The sequence below is a fragment of the Physcomitrium patens genome, chromosome 16, assembly GCF_059467195.1.
Source record: "Physcomitrium patens ecotype Gransden chromosome 16, ASM5946719v1, whole genome shotgun sequence".
Lineage (NCBI taxonomy): Eukaryota > Viridiplantae > Streptophyta > Bryopsida > Funariales > Funariaceae > Physcomitrium > Physcomitrium patens.
In genome coordinates, this window is record NC_143425.1 from 12,596,582 (window position 1) to 12,612,813 (window position 16,232).

At 35.9% G+C, this 16,232-nt stretch overlaps 2 protein-coding genes across 11 annotated transcripts; one reads left to right on the forward strand and one right to left on the reverse strand.

Annotated features, from left to right (window-relative positions):
• Positions 1-1,467: 1,467 nt before the first annotated feature.
• Positions 1,468-6,252, reverse strand: LOC112293173 (histidinol dehydrogenase, chloroplastic). 3 transcript variants are annotated; one of them, XM_024542334.3, is made up of 14 exons: positions 6,078-6,252; positions 5,385-5,545; positions 5,142-5,194; positions 4,916-4,988; positions 4,653-4,757; positions 4,353-4,454; positions 3,990-4,061; positions 3,780-3,842; positions 3,445-3,486; positions 3,145-3,204; positions 2,850-2,960; positions 2,455-2,625; positions 2,154-2,244; positions 1,468-1,953 (listed from the first exon to the last, which is right to left on the reverse strand). In XM_024542334.3, the coding sequence occupies exons 2-14, from the start codon at positions 5,520-5,522 to the stop codon at positions 1,685-1,687; spliced, it is 1,350 nt and encodes a 449-aa protein (XP_024398102.1). In that variant the 5' UTR covers positions 5,523-5,545; positions 6,078-6,252; the 3' UTR covers positions 1,468-1,684. The 3 variants fall into 3 exon arrangements, with proteins under 3 accessions (XP_024398102.1, XP_024398100.2, XP_024398103.1); XM_024542332.3 differs by having other exon boundaries at positions 5,385-5,576; positions 6,078-6,234; XM_024542335.3 differs by having other exon boundaries at positions 5,385-5,581; positions 6,078-6,208.
• A 107-nt stretch (positions 6,253-6,359) lies between these two features.
• On the forward strand, positions 6,360-15,655 carry LOC112293276 (uncharacterized). Of its 8 annotated transcripts, none has more exons than XM_090257023.1 (12): positions 6,360-8,977; positions 9,070-9,360; positions 9,521-9,592; positions 9,805-10,071; positions 10,420-10,716; positions 10,921-11,193; positions 11,508-12,305; positions 12,400-12,864; positions 13,057-13,226; positions 13,336-13,467; positions 13,581-14,508; positions 14,769-15,655. In XM_090257023.1, exons 1-11 carry the CDS (start codon positions 8,972-8,974, stop codon positions 14,371-14,373), a joined length of 3,564 nt encoding a protein of 1,187 aa, XP_090113149.1. In that variant the 5' UTR covers positions 6,360-8,971; the 3' UTR covers positions 14,374-14,508; positions 14,769-15,655. The 8 variants fall into 8 exon arrangements, with proteins under 8 accessions (XP_090113149.1, XP_073395933.1, XP_024398284.2 ...); XM_073539832.2 differs by having other exon boundaries at positions 6,360-7,738; positions 7,915-9,360; XM_024542516.3 differs by having other exon boundaries at positions 6,360-7,738; positions 7,915-9,360; positions 12,400-12,843.
• Positions 15,656-16,232: the final 577 nt, after the last annotated feature.

Genomic DNA, 16,232 nt, shown 5'->3' on the forward strand with positions numbered 1-16,232 from the left:
ACGTTTTTAAACTCACATAAAAATCATCCAGTGATATACAAATGTATGAAAATACTTAAATAAGATAATTCTTATTTATCTTATAAAAGATACAGCTAAAAAATAATTGTAAGTAATGATTCTTATAATAAATTATAATTTATTATTTTAAAATCATTTTATAGAATATTATTTCTTTTTCAAAATTAAAAATTAGTATCTCAAACTATCTTAGGTTTTTGATATAAGGAGGGTTAGCAAATGGTTAATAGAATGATGCATAAAATTGCTACCTCTTGTCAATTGTATAAAATCTCTTTGATATTTCTTTTGCATGTTTCTTTGTCTTAAGATGGATTTTTTCTTGTCAATATTTAATTTGTAATAGTTAATAAGTTAAAAGTCCTTCTTACTAAGTAGCAATTACATCTATAGCAAGACTTTAAAAATTAGGTTAATACAACTATAGATAATCTAATAATGTTTATATATATTGAAATTTCATGTAAATTCTATAATAAATAAGTTTTATAAATTTTAAAATTAAACAATATAGGCATTGAATTTTATTTTTAAAAAAAGTTACAAAATTTTCAAATCAATAAAATGTTTACAAGAATACTAGTTTTATTATAATGTTTTGTGCACATTAGTTATATTAAGCTATACCCGCAATTATAAATGTGTCAATTAAAAACTTTAAGTAGTTATTTTTAAGATAATCATATTTTCAACTTCTTTAGAAATATGTTAGACATATTAGCTCAAAGAATTATGTTTGCATCTATTTTTCCAAGTTATAAAAGCTCTAAAAATTATAATGCCTAATACTATGTTTTTGGTGTTAAATATTTTTTAAAGAAACAAAATAATGTTAAGAGAAATTAATTTGAGGTTTTTTAAAATTTTATTATTTTTCATCACAATTTTTTGTTAAAATTAGAATTACTTTTTGAAATTTTTGTAAAATATGTAGATAATTTAGTGTAATATGTTGTTCATGAACATCACATTTTGTCATGTACTTTTTTTTATTTATGATATTGAAGTGAAGTTAAAAATTTCAACTCATCATACATGACACCTGTTCATTGACACACAACCTTGAATGTATGACAATCCATTGTATTACATAATCTCAAAGCAAATAATTTAAAAATTAAATATAAATTTAAATTTGAATAACAAAGAGTTTAAATATTTCCAAAAAAAATATTACTAACCCTTTTCACAAGTACACTTTCTGACTTCCTCCAACTTGACATGGAGTTGTGTACAAAAGAAAATTAATGTTGTCATGATTCTTTCAAAGTCCTAACTTTTGGTGCTAAAATATTTCATGTGAGAGCAACAAATGGTTACGCACAAAAAAACATGAAGAGGAATGGTCTCAATAGAAAGGAGCTCTATTGTTTTAAGCCCCTCAAGATTAAAAATTGATTACTCAACGCACCTCGTTTTAAACCTAGCCTAAGTTAAGTGAACACCTTTGAGCAATCTGTTAAGAAAATCTCTATTAAGAAAATTTCTGCCAGGAATTGCATGTATGGTACAACCACTTAACTGAAGAAAATTGTTTTCCTTCAATTAACAACGGAAATCAACAAGGAGAGATCACCTTCATCGGTTAAGAAGAATACGGAAGGATCTAGTTTGGTGAAATTTCCAGCTACAGGATTTGAACGCTTCTTTAATGTATTCGATATTAACTCGAGGCATTAATATCACACAGCCGAAATGTCACTGCCCTCTTATGTGCCTCTAGACCCTCAACTTCAGCCATTTTAGCGACAAACGGCCCTAGCTTTTGCAGACCGTCTGCCGTTAAGGACTGCACAGTAATATATTTAACAAAAGAGTTCAGAGACACGCCCCCATACATCCGAGCGTAGCCATATGTTGGCAACACATGGTTAGTTCCACTGGCGTAGTCACCCACGCTCTCAGGTGTCCATCTTCCCAAAAATATGGATCCTGCCACATAAGAAAATAGTATGAGAATTTACCATGCCAACACTGATTATTACTCTTCATTAGGGGGTTGCCGTATTTCAATTATGATAAGCACACCGATACCAAGCAGATAGAAAAATGTCTGCAGCAGGTTCTCTTTAACACCCATGGTAAATCTCAAAACTTGAATAGCTGTCAGTAATGAAAATTTACTATTTCACCTGCATTATCTAGAGAGTTCAACCACTGCTCTGCGTCCTCCACGTTAACAATCAAGTGCTCAGGAGCATACATGTTCGAAAATTCACATGCCTGTGCACATGACCATTTTAGTTGTCAGTACTCTGACCAGTTTCTTACTCAAATAATGGTAAAACTTTGAATATGATGCAAGATATCCTGCTTACCTTCAAGAGCAAGAAATCACATTTTTCCCACGAAGGCAACACAGCAGTTTTTACATCAAATATGTTCATTAGTAGGGTCAGAGATGCTGCTGTAACGGAAGAGGAAGAGCTTTACCTCTGCCATGTCCTTCGCAACAACAATGTGGCTGTGAGAAAGAGCTTTGGTAGCGATTATGTCCCTAGGTAAATCCCTACATTGTCTCTCCACCTCGTGCTGTATGGCAGCGATGTCTACTTCATCACTTGCTGCTACAAGAACCACCTGACTATCTGGCCCATGTTCTGCCTGCAATATACCAAACAGAACAAAATTACATAACCAGAACAGCGAAAATATGACCAATCTGGTAATGGATTCAACGTATAGAAACTATCGCTGATTACACCAAACAATAAAATCAAGTTTGAAGACAGACAGGGCAACCATTGAAAATCAAAATGAAGTTCGGACTAATTTCCTGCTGTTTAGCATGCAAGCGAAACAAAAACTGACAAAAAAAACGTAGCTACCTGAGAAAGCAAATCTGCAGCCACGTGGACAGGAGAAGCAAGCTTATCGGCAATCACAAGAACCTCCGACGGACCAGCGGGCATATCGATAGCTACCATTGCTTCACTATTCTGTTGACCACAGATTGATTGGCAAGTAGAAGTCAGCACTCTCGTACATTGATTGGTTGAAACTGAAGGCCCATACACTCTGAAATCCAAACTAAAAATATGAGCAAAAGTGGTACATTTCATATTCAAAGAGCAGAAGCAATAATCTGACAAAGAACAGGGCTAATGAGCACATAGACCATACCTGCAACAACATCTTCGCAGCCGTAACATACTGATTTCCAGGTCCAAGAACTTTATCGACCTGCTCATGCACTTTAATACTTTAATAAAAATGAGATGGCAACAATTGACGACCCTAGCTAATAAAGAGTTATTCTTTTCTGTCCTACGTAGTATAGGAGCTATTAGTGGGGAGTTTTAGAACAGTCTTATCAAAATGGTATTTAACAACTTGAAAAATACAACTTTCACTAAGTTTCCATAGATCCATACGATTTAACCGTTCTTTTAGAATAGAAAGTTGGGTCTGAAGACTTCGCACCTTTGGACATGTCTCAGTACCCCAAGCCATTGCTGAAATCGCCTGCATACCAACGTCTAAGGAGATCAGGCACCATACTAATAATACCACTTTTCCAGTGATGTTTCATGACGTGGTCAACTTTGCTCTCTTGAGTGATGATATGTGCATGAATCATATGATACCACGCTCACAATACCACTTTTCCAGTGATATGATACATGCACATACCATCACTCATGAGAGCAAAATTCGGCATGTTAGGCAATTGATTTATACAATATCAATAATCGAGGTACCGGACGCAAATATTTTAATAAGTGTAACACAATGCCCCCAAACTACAAGACACAAACCTGAGCTCCACCAGCTTTCAGAATGAACTTCACACCTGACTTCTTAGCACAGTACAGTACTTCCTGCCAGCAGATGCTATCCTCGTTAGATCAATGATTATTTTCTGTCCTACGAACTGAAAGTGCCCACCGAGAAAGATAAGATCCCTGCACAGCATCTCTAAACCGAAAGAACGCAGATTATCATGCCTGCAAGGATGTCAAACTTACGGGACAAATAGAGCCGTCTTTCCTTGGAGGAGTTGCAACGACCACGGTCTTACACCCAGCGATCTGTGCAGGCTGAATGTCAGCAGGTGAAATGTTAGATGGGCGTACTCTATGAGGTGACACTGAAACTAGTTTAAGACAAGGTTTTGTAGAACTACAGGTTCCAAAACAAACAAACAACTATATATTTTAAAAGGCTAAGAGTAACTAATAGCAATACTCGTAAGGTATTCATCCCAGAACTTCATCTCATATGAACCCACAACAAATTCAGCTTGATGTTCAGGAAAAGTAATGTTGTCTTCAAAAGTACGTAAGCATTAAGCATTTTAGAAGTTTCTGAACTTGGTTGACAAAACTTACTACAGCCAACATGAGAGTAGTCGATGGAAGGACTGCAGTGCCTCCGGGAACGTAAAGACCAACATTGTTGATAGCCCTAGGGACTCTCCTGCAATTTACGCCCTTTCAGCAGAACACAAGGAAAACTTGAGTTAAGTATTCCAAAGACGAAATGCATGAGCTACGACAATTTCACTAAAAAGGAACAAACTCAATTCCCTTTGATGATATCTATAGAGTATAGTAACACTAGTACGCATTCAGTATTTACCAACCAAATGAACAGCAGAAGATGTATGAATAGCATATGACAGCACACACCGGCATAGTCTCCACTTGAAGATGTTGGTTCCTCTGCTGGGCAGCATGGAAACACTTGATATTCTCATAAGCTACGTCGAATGCTGCTTTTACCTCAGGGTCAAGCTGCGCAGCAGCCCACCTCCCAGTCAGAGAAATAGAGATGTATACTGGACCTTCAGATGGAAGGACTTCCCAAATTGTGTCAAATACTTGCTTGCAAGCTCCTTAGAAAATTCTATGAACTTGAGATAGATAAAGAAATGCTTAGAATCGTAGCTTACCACGGGATCAGGTAGATCTGCAACGTTGACGACTACACTTTCAAGATCTACTTGATCAAACCGGCTTGTATATCTGCAGCAAAATTATAACCTCATTGTCGAAGCTCATGTGCTTTTAAAAATCCTCTTCTGCTCAAACCTAAGCACCTCATTTCCTCAGGTTTCAACTGTTACTTTACCACTGCATGAATAAGGATCTCTAAACTTTGAGAAAGTAGCAACATACTCTTTCACAGCCACGTCTCCACGTCGTCGAATGTTCTCCACAATAGGGCCAACCTAAGGACATTGAGCAAGAATTGAAGATCACTAACTTATGTATCCATCAGTAAACTAATGCCATTGAGAGACTATAAGGAGACTAGCATAGACTCAATGAGTTCAAGACGCTGATCTAAAATGGTGAAGAGAAGCAGCTGCACCCAATGCAAACAAAAAGGGATCTCAATATCTTAAATTGGCTACTCACCGTTTCAAAGATTGAAGTGAAGTCGATACGAGGGCGAGCTCGAAGACCTTCAACTTGGTCAGTATTAAGTTCAGATAGTTTATACACTTTCATTCTAGGGGTTTCAGCCACCTCTTCTGTGGCTGCAGCCAGCGCCATTAAAATGTTTGGTATTTTGGCTTCTGCAGATGATAATGGCACTCTGATGAGTACCTACGCTGAAACCAAGCCTTGTAACCATAAGGGCGGAAACGTGAAACATTCGCTTCGCTCTATTTCAGCAACCTACTGTCAGTTTTATTCACCATTCCAAATTATATTTACGTGTGTGTGTGTGTGTGAATATATATGTTGGAGGTGTGCTTTCTTCCATGATCTGCCCATATAAAAAATTCGAAAAACTATGCCTTACGAGATCTATCAAAGCTAAGCACACTCCAAAGCGTTCTTCAAACGGTGTGTTCTACGTGTCTTCCTGGCAAAATTCAATTCCTTGGACTAGGAACAGAAAACCTCATCGGATGTGAATCTCTACGCAACTAACTACAGCGCCTTGATTGCCTGCCAGAAATTCAAATTGCAACCTGGAAATCGACTTTGCCGCGACGAAAACTGGCAGCAAATAAGCGTTAACAGTCGACATTCATTTGCAAAAAAACAGCGCACAAATACTTCAAAATGTGCATAATCTCTACAGAAGGGTAGAGATCTTACAAAAATAAATAAATAAAAATATAAACATACACACGCTAATCTCCTCGCCGCAGCAGTGAACCAACTGAAGCCCAAGGAATTGGAACAGCAAGGAAATAAAATTATTTGCTGACCGCAGAGGACGCTCATTGAATTCCACACACATCGATGCTCGTGAAAGCCTCCTCCGAAAGGGTTTCTTCAGCGGCATTCGGCGGCGTTCGACGTCATAACGCGGTATTTAGCGTCACGAATATATGTAAGATTTTACTTTAAATGAAAGTGCGTTGGACAAAGTAAAAGCTTACTGAGTTGGAAAAATATTTACAAAAACGTAAAGAATTTGTTATCAAATTACACAAATAACCCATGTATCTTGTTTTTTGAAACACTTTTGTGAACATTCAGCAATTTCTTCTTTGTAGAAAGATTTTTCATGATTTCGTCAATAATCATGATTTAAATATTATTTATATATTTCCTTATGAATTCGATTTTAAAGTTATTCTATTGTATGCATTCAAACTAGTTTTTATGTTTTATTTTTTATTTTTTATAATCACTTGAATGTATTTTTTTAACTTTTATAAAATTTTAAATGTAATTTTGTTTTTTTAATAAATAGGGAAAACCCTAAGATATGCAGTTGATAAAATTATGCATGCCATTCTTTAAAAACAAAGATAAGACTCATCGTTTATTTAATTTTACATTTTTCTATATATATGAAAGGAAATATAACATTCCAAATTACATTCAATAAATTTTGAATTGGCTCTAAAACTCTTTGTCACAAAATTCAGCATAGCTGATATGTTTTTATTTTATTTTATTTTATTTTTAAGAAAATCTGTTACCTCATTTATTCTATTATGAAAAAGTAAGTATATTAGAACTCCTTTACAAAAATTTATTTTTATTTATTTGATATTACTACTTCAATCTCAAATCCTAACTAACTGAACACTGTATAACATCACAAAGTTACATACAATTTATCAGAATACCTGTATTTTAATTTTGGCTATCATTACTTCTTTTAATTTTTTATATGTCTTTTTACACATTTATCTACTCATGTTTTCATTTTTGTGATTCGATCTTCAAATTTTCAAGGTATGTTTTTTTTCAAAATAAAAAATAGAAAAATAAACAGTTTTAATTCGTAGGGAGGACAAAAAAGACCACCCATTTGTAGAAAGTTTGTAAGTATAATTTTTCTAATGCTTAATTTTTATTTTTAATTTTTTCTTCTAATTCTTTTTTTAAATGTAAAAAGATTTTGAAACATTAGGACAATATTTTTTCATACAATCTTAAAATATGGAGACAGTATTTCTTAAAGTAATATTTTTATGTGTTCAATAAAGAATTATGTAATAGTCAATGTGATTGAATGTTGTTCTGGGATACACTGCCCTCATGTTTTGATTATGAATGTATTGGGATAATTTTCACTTCATGTATGTAAATACATTGATAACATACACTCACATGAAACTACTAATCTTAGGGTAATTAGGGCATTAGAAAAATGAGCAGTTGCTAAAACAATTAGGTCATATATGTTTAGGTTAACTTCTGATGTTGGATTAACATGTTGACCTAATTTTTTTGATTTCACAAGTGAAATTTCAAAAGAAAACAGAAAAGAATTCCATGCTCACTTTTTAATGAAGAAAGTGAGTGCACCTTCTGCTCTGTTATTTCAATTTTTTAAGGTTGACTCAATTCTTATATATGTATATATACACACACACATGAATGATAGAATGAATTATAACCTAATTTAGGAAGGATATATTTTGTCATGTGTATACATACTATTATTTCTTTTCACCAAAAGAGATATTATTAGGGTCTACGGCATTTGAAGTCATTTGATCTTGTTTCATCTATTTCCACTAAATTTGATGATCACATATCAAAAATGGAAGTTTCAAGAGCATCTCAAAGTGAATCAAGAAATACAATGCTACAAAATGGCAAGAAAATAGTTGTAGAAGGAAATACAAAAAACAATAAAATTGATAGTGAAGATGGTGAAGATACATTTGTTGGTAGTGCTAAAGGAGGTGTGCAAAGGGATGCAAAATTAGAAACATCATTGAAATTGGGTTTTTCACCCACTTCGCAACAAAGAGGATTATCGATGGTGGATATTGATCAGAACAACATCAAAGAATTTGATTCAAAAAATAATATAAAACATGATGTGAATGCTCTTGGTATGTATAAATCAAAAGGGGTGAAAGGCATAAAAGAAGATTGTGAGAGGTTTCGTTTGCAAATGAAACTTTTAAAAGAGAAAGCGGATGATTCAAGAATACAAGAAGTTATGGTTGAAGGATTGGTTGAAAGTTTTCACAAAAATGGAAATGAAAACGGTGCTGATGTGTTGGCATTTGGAGATGCAAACACAAGGAAATCAAAAAATAATCAATTTAAGAAGAACTTCAAATTGGGTCTCAACAATGTTGTGGGTTGCAGGCATGAGTCAAATGCTAGAGGAAAAACTTCACAAAGTGATGTTGTTGATTTGAAATTGGAGGTTAGAAAAAGAAACAATGAAATTTCATTGTTGACAGAAAATGAAAAATCAAAACCCTTGTCATTTTATACATCGATTTCTGAAGCAGAAAAGAATGGCCAAAGTAACGCGTGCACTGAATTTAATGCTCATAAGAGAATGCGGCCTTTCAAGCATGATATTTCATATTCAAATACAAGTATATCGTCTATGTCATCATCAACATCATCTTTATCTTCTCTTCCTCTTTCTTATTATGTTCAAAAGTTGAAGTGTTTAACACCTGTTCCTCAATGTCCATCAAATCCTTCCTCAAATACCACTAGAAAGATTGACAATGGTGATCATATGTTCAAATCTAGCTTTATGAATTCAAATTCATTTTATGATTGTAAGTTGACAAACCCTAAACATGATTCAAAAAACTTTTGCAATCGCAATAGGGCCAATGTTACAAACATTGAAGAACCATTGAAATTTCAGGAGAAAGATGCCAACATTGATCTATGTCCACCTCCAAATTGCGCTCGTTCAAAACCTAATATACGCTTAGAAATTCTCGCATGTCAAAATATGAGGAATTCAAAGATAATGCCAATTAGAAATGATAGTGTACTAGTTCACAATAATGAAATTGAGAAAAGAATGAGAAATGCAATGAGTCCAAATTCTGTTCTATCATTCAGCAAAGAACCATCACATTGTGAACATAAAGACTTGTGTGTTGATATTCACAAGGTTATCCAAGAGTATTCAAATAACTATGATAAAAAGGCAAGCTTTTACATACCTTGTGATGATCAATACTATTGATTTACTTAATTTTTATGCATTTAGTTTAAAGATGTTTGGTTATTTCTCAACAAAATGAATTTCCTTATAAGACAAAAGTGAAATGTTAAAGGTGATTCATGAGTGAAGGTATGTTTTGCAGAATGATATCAAAATAAAGCTTGAAGAAGTGATGGACATATTACTGAAAAGAGACAAAATGAATGATAATCATGTGAGTGGTAAATGATAAACACAATGTTACACTGGACTTTGGATTACATTACATTTACTGTTTCTTAATGATTGTCTTCTAATTAATTTATATAAATAAATAAATAAGGTTTTTATTATTTGTGTGCTTTTTCAAATATAAAATGTTAATACAGCAATGCCCTTATTTTGATTATTTGAATGACATTCAATGTTCACAATAAACTTGTGAAGATATTAACGATGTTGGAAAAAAAATTTGAGAAGCATCAACTTCAAAATGATATTGGCATTCTAGCAATAAAAAGTGAAATTAAAAATTTATGGAACGAAATAAGAGATTTATCAAAAAGCAAACTAGATATTCAAAACCATCCTGAAAATTTTGACAGTGCAACTAAAACATCAAAGATCACGGTGGACAATGATCAAAACGTATTGTCTAATGAAAATATTGTGTTGATAAAAGAATTTTTGAACTTTAAACAAAATGATATGAAGGTTAGGGGATTTTTAATATTCCTTTTACATGAAGTTCTTAATTAATCCCTAATCATGCTTGATTGGATTCACTTGCTTTGCACACATAAACACAGACAGATATGTGTGTGTGTGTCATATATATATATATATATATATATATGTGCATATTCATGCATTATACTTTTATTGCAAGGTTTTTTATGGTAAAATAATTGTTATTATGTATGATCTTTTATATGTGAATTTCACATTACGTATTTTTCAATGTAGTGCACATGGAATTAGAATTTAAGTCTATCAAAACATGTTATATTAATATATATATATATATATATATATATATTTCTTTCTTTCTTTTTTTCTCAGATTGAAGTTGAAAATATGCAAAAGTTTGTGAAAAAGTTTCTCAAGGATAAGGCTCATTTGGAGAAAACATGGAATGTGGCAAATACACAAGGCACCCAAGAACGTGTGTTGATCATGGAAAGGGTTGAGAACTTGTCTCAACTCTATCTTGGGGGTTTGGAAGAAATTCGCTCTAATGTTTCCCATCTTAATATTGAATGTCGCCATCGTATGGATGAACTTGAAGGCCAATGGATGGAATTCAAACAAAACCAAGAATGCTTTGCTGCAAAACATTTCTCAATGTTTGCAAAACAAGTGAGTTTTTTAAGTTGAAAAATTACTAGTAGAATCATTTTAAGATTCAATTGTTTGCATGTGCAGTTTTACTGCTTGTTTTTGTGTGTGTGTGTGTTTTTAAATTTAAAATTGAAACAAAGATTACATCTATTAATTCAAAATTATTTAAAGATTTTTTTGTTAAGTAAGTCTTTTGTTTATACTTTACCAATGAATTGATAGATGCTCACAAATGGACTTGAAAACATTCGAATTGAGGTTGGGAAGATTGTAGACGATGAAGAAGAGCATATCAAAAGCACACTCAAAAGAGACAATGAAACTATTCAACATCAATTCATGACAATTTTTGCAACCAATAAAACTGAAATCTTAAATATGTTGAAGAAGAATTTAGATGAATGTTTACAAAGTGCTGACAACAAATTGATTTTTGTGACTAACTCACTCAAGCAAGAAATGGAAAACTTACGCACTAAAATCGAAGACTCTAATGTAAATAACATTAAATAAAATAAAACAAATCACTATACTTATATTATATTATATAATATAAATAAATAAATAAATAAATAAATAAATATATATTGTATTTTTTATATTAATCTAATTAACAACACAATTTTCAAAAATTGAAATCTTCATCTACAATGCTAAAAAATTAAACATCTATGAGAGTATTTTTTTAAAAAATCGAATTTTTCTTTGAGATATTTCATTTAAATATTTTTAACTATTCTAAATGAAAGTACCAATGAATGTACCAAGAGGATATTCATTCAACACGGTCTTGGGTGAGGGGTGGCCAGTTACTGGGATGCCACGAAGGTGCGGAGTGTTTCACCAAAGCGGCGTCTATGGCCGAGAAGCAGGGGGAGGTTGCGACGAGAGCCGCAGCGGAAGCCACAGTGTCGGCGACGAAGGCGAAGGAGATGCTGGACGAGATGCGCAAATCCTTCGACACCGAGGTAGGCAACGTGCAGCGCATCCATCTTCAGCTCCAGGACCACCTCGCCTTCCATCAAAACATGCTTCGCAGTGTCGTCTCCGACGCTCGCCGAACGCGGGAAGAGCTCGCCGGGGAGGAGGAGCAGATGCGGCTCGTCGCCTCGTCCGCGATGGCGAAACATTCGGAGCTGAATGAGTTGCTGAGGAAGGAGAGCTCCGTCATTGTGGAGGCTGTCAGCGCGGTGCAGCGGGAGCGCGACGCGGCGTCGCAAGCTGCAAACGAAGCGAAGTTTGTGGCCATGAAGGCCGGGGAAGTGCTGGCGGACGTGTCCGGGAGTTTCAATGGTGAGATGACGAAAGCGAGACATGTCAATATGCAGCTGCAGGAAGGATTGGAGCGGGAGAAGGAGAGGATTTTAATGGAGCGAGAAATTGCTTTGCAACATAGCCAAGAAGTACAGGATCGGTTTAGTGGAGAGTTGGCGCTTGCAGTCAACAATTGGAAGCATGACATGAATGCCGAAATCGTGCGGGCTAAGGAGGTTACCCGGGGACTTGAAGAGGAGCAACGACGGGCGTGCACGGTCTTAGAGCAGGCTGCCTTGTCTTGTCCGCAACCGGATCGCATCCAGGCCGATATGGAGGAATACATCTTGAAGGTGAGAGGGCTCGTAAGAAGCATTGTGCAATTAATATCTTGTGGTTTTTGCATGGGAATATCTTAGCCTTATTATTGTGAGGAATGCTATGCAGACACAATTGGCGTTGGATAACCTCGCCAAGTCGGTGCGACAATTGCAAGATGCACGGGAGGACAAACATCAGCGTTTATTAGTGAAACGGCAAGAGTTGGAGCAGTTTAAGAGAAATTGGCAGGGTGACCTGAGTCAGTTGCAACAAACGGTGCAAGTGCTGGAGGAACGGTTCAAGGAATCAGCATGCGAGCAATCCGATTTTTGCAAACGCGTTGAGGTGATGGAGAGCATGCAAGTCGATCTGGTTAGGTCATACGATGATGTGCGGAGCAGCACAGGTGACTTGGAGAAGACAGCTGCAATTTGGCTTCCGAAGTATGAAGCTGCAGCGAAGATCGTGAATGAGCTGTCGTCAAAAGTTGAGCGCATTGATGAGCAATTTCAGTTCACTTGTGGTGGTGAAAGTCTGATGCAACAAATTGCCCGTGTTGCTGAGACGAAGGTGAACGGAATGAAGGACATGGTGATCAGCTCCCACTTGAAGGACATCAGCATTGAATTGGAGGGATTGTTGGGGAGAGTTGATAGTGGAGATCGCTCCAATTGTCATGCAAGAGTTCAATATGCCTTGATTCCTTCATTATCTGCTAAGTTTCGTACAATTTGAAGGTGGATATGATTTGAGTGTAACAATTCTTTTTGCAAATTTAATCAGGCAATTGCGACGTTGGAGAGTCGAGTGAATGAGTTGGAGAAATCTGTGAGCCAGAATGACTCCAACTTGTCGCTGAAGCTGGAATACATTGAGAAAACTAGCAAAGGTGGAAAGGATGAAAATCTGCCATTGATTAACGACTTGAGCCAGAGTGTTGAAGCTCTTCGAAGGTTCTCAATATCCTCCAGACCGCTCACGGAATTCTTTCAGATTGAAAGCTGAAACCTCAATCCACAGGCGATAAGTATACTCAGTAAGATATTTCTGTTAAATATGCAGGAGGGTGGAGATTATTGCGGCAGAGCGCAATGAAATGGTGACTTCAGGCCCAAATCCAGACCTCAGTTTCAGAATTGATAATCTTGATAGCCGCATCGAGCATGTTGCTTCCGCGACATTCAACAATTTAAGGTAATAATCAAAGCCCACTCTAGTATCATAAAAATTGAGATTATTCCTCACGATACTCTCCAGAATACAATACCTATTTGTTGATATTCAATCAATCTCTTCTTTATGTCCAGATTATTGGATAAAAAGGTAGAGCATGTGACTGCGGGAGTACAATCTTCACTAGATGGAGCAGCAGTGGCAGACAAAAAATGCGCTGCTCTTGGTTCTGAGCTTGTCAAGGTTTTCAGGATGTTCTCTAGTAAGCGAGATGGTCAAGGTCTTGGGAACAACTGCCAACCGCCTAAAGAATGCAAAGAGCCTAACATGTCCCAGTTACATAACAGAAGGGGCGACGTAACAGAGAGACACGAGTTTGAATCGATGAGTCAGTCGATAAGTCAATCTATAAGTCAGTCGACGACTGACGGAGCCATGGATCGTGTCCAGAGCACCCCAGGAATGCCTGAGAACCAACATTTTCCACCCACGAAGACAGGGATCTCTCCTAGAAAGATAATCAGAAAAGGTATGCACAGTTCAGTAAGGGAACCTTTACACCCTAAAGCTACTCACTCATCAGAGACTCAAAAAACACCTCCACGATCTGAGAAAGATCGAGGCAGCGGAGGCTTCTGCAGCTCTGAAGGAGGGAGCTCCGTGAGAGATGGGTCAAGGGGCTTTCGAGACTCTGCTGAAAGGCAGCACAAACTACATGGACCTCTCAATGTCGTTGAGGAACGGAAGCCAATGAGTGATCTAGATGGGCGACTCACCATAGAAAAGCGGCAAGCAGGATCTGCCAATAATTGTCAAAGAACAAACATTCGGCTGGATGCTGGTCGAATACATGTGAATGTTAGCCATCGAACTGGCAGTATAAATCAATCAGAGAAAAGAAATGACTTGATAGCGGTACAATCGTAAAGCATTAGGATTCTACTTACTAGATTGAAGGCTCGTAACGTCACCAGGGCTACGATCACAGAAAAATCACCGCCATTGGGGCTACATCAGACTCCAGAGTCGACGAAACAAGCCGCAAAATCAAGAAACCTCGAGGTATCTTAATTACATAAATGCATATTTCTCTACACTGGCGATTCAAACCATGGTTTTTATTTATTTATTTATTTATTTATTTTTATCAGTTCATTTCATCAATTTCTTGAGCGAAACAATGGTGAGAAAAACCCTGGAAGGCAGTTCAGCTGAAAGTCCGCCAAATTATTGAATGGTAATAAAGATATACAGTCAAAGTGAATTAGTACGTAGATCAAATCAATCATATGCCTTACCAAGCGACACTGGTAATATTGCAGAGGTTGAAAGATGATGCCCCGGCAGCCAGATGCACCTGATGCACCGAAGGTCAAGCGGAATCTGTGGAGTTCCTTTTGAGATAGAAAAATCAAGATTGCAGGTTAACCGCTTATCAAAGTGCAGGCGGATTTTTGATGATGGCTGCTTCAAGATTCCATCTTTACATTCATATACACCTCGTATGCGGAGATTACATACACCAAATGGATTGAGAAGTAAAACACAAGAGGATGCGCTGCTCCCCACTTAGGACAAAGTAATTACAAAATTCTGGTTAAAATCTGGCCGTAGGAGTTCCATCTCCATTCATTCAATTCAATTATCCCTTGGCGATGCATCCTGATCAGTGAAGTGACAGGAAAATTTGCAGAAGACAAATTCTCCATAAATTCTAATTTAGTTCCATGCTGCTTCTCTTCCTGTTTGGTGATCAAGATCCTTTGTTACCTCTCACCACTTGGTCCTTGATTTCTTTTAGTTTCTTTTCTTCTGTAATTGCCTTTGCAGACAGCATGGTGGAAGGTGCAGTTTAGTTACAATTTCCTGTAAGCACAGGAGAAACTCTCTTGCCCATGTAAGAAACTTACCCAATGGTTATGAGCAAGCCACTGTAGAATGAAATAGAAGACTATGTGTAGGAGAGGTGTAACCTTGAAGCAAGACAATGTACGAACTACACAAGCACACAGGTTGTCGGTCAGTCAGAATGGTGACTAGAACAACATGCTTTCTCTGCTCAAGTCTCATTTCCTATTAGTACTGAAGGATCACCATAGTCAGATTTGTCATGAAGTCCAGTACTCTATTGTGTCACCCTCAAGGAATCCATGAATGTTCATTCTGGTACAGGATTGTTGAATGAAAATGGGCAAGTGGTCCACGAGAACATCCTTGAGCAAGGAAGTCTATAATGCTTCATCTTTCTTTTTGTCTAGAAAATCTGCCTCTTATTGGTCCACATGACTTGAGCCAACTTAACCTTCCGGGATCGCTTTGTATCAAAGAGTTGAATCTTCAAAACCTCTTTTGTAATATTGTCTATTTCATCAGAAGCTTTTTCTTCGGCAGGGGGAAAAGAAAAAGCTTCTTGCTCTTTCTTCAACACATTGTCGATGTGTTGTGTATTTAAGTCTTTCCTCATGCAAATTCATAAAGTAGCTCATTAAAAACAACATTAATTAGTCATTTTTTAGAATTATAACTTCAAATATTAGTAAATATGGGATGTTGCCCAGTTGAATTTTATTTTATTTTTTCAAATTTATTTTATAGTTTTTATTTCTTGTTAGTAGAAATAGTAGTTTGTGTAATCCAAAAATTCAAAAGACTTACAATAATTAGGGTTGAGTTTTTATTTTTTCTAATTTAAATATTTAAAAAATAAAGTTTATTTTTATTTTTTTTCTTCTGATATTTGTACATTTGTTTTAAAAAGTTATACAACATAATTGTCCTGTAATTGT

Bases quoted from the DNA above. Each gene is read 5' to 3' on its own strand.
- LOC112293173 (XM_024542332.3), bottom strand. From the start codon at position 6,206: ATGAGCGTCCTCTGCGGTCAGCAAATAATTTTATTTCCTTGCTGTTCC. The intron at 5,577-6,077 runs GTAAGATCTCTA...GTTTCAGCGTAG, and splicing joins ATTTTTATTTATTTATTTTT to GTACTCATCAGAGTGCCATT. The intron at 3,843-3,989 runs GTAAGTTTGACA...ATCTGCTGGCAG, and splicing joins AAGACGGCTCTATTTGTCCC to GAAGTACTGTACTGTGCTAA.
- LOC112293276 (XM_073539832.2), top strand. The intron at 12,865-13,056 runs GTGATCAGCTCC...AAATTTAATCAG, and splicing joins TGAACGGAATGAAGGACATG to GCAATTGCGACGTTGGAGAG. The intron at 13,468-13,580 runs GTAATAATCAAA...CTTTATGTCCAG, and splicing joins GCGACATTCAACAATTTAAG to ATTATTGGATAAAAAGGTAG.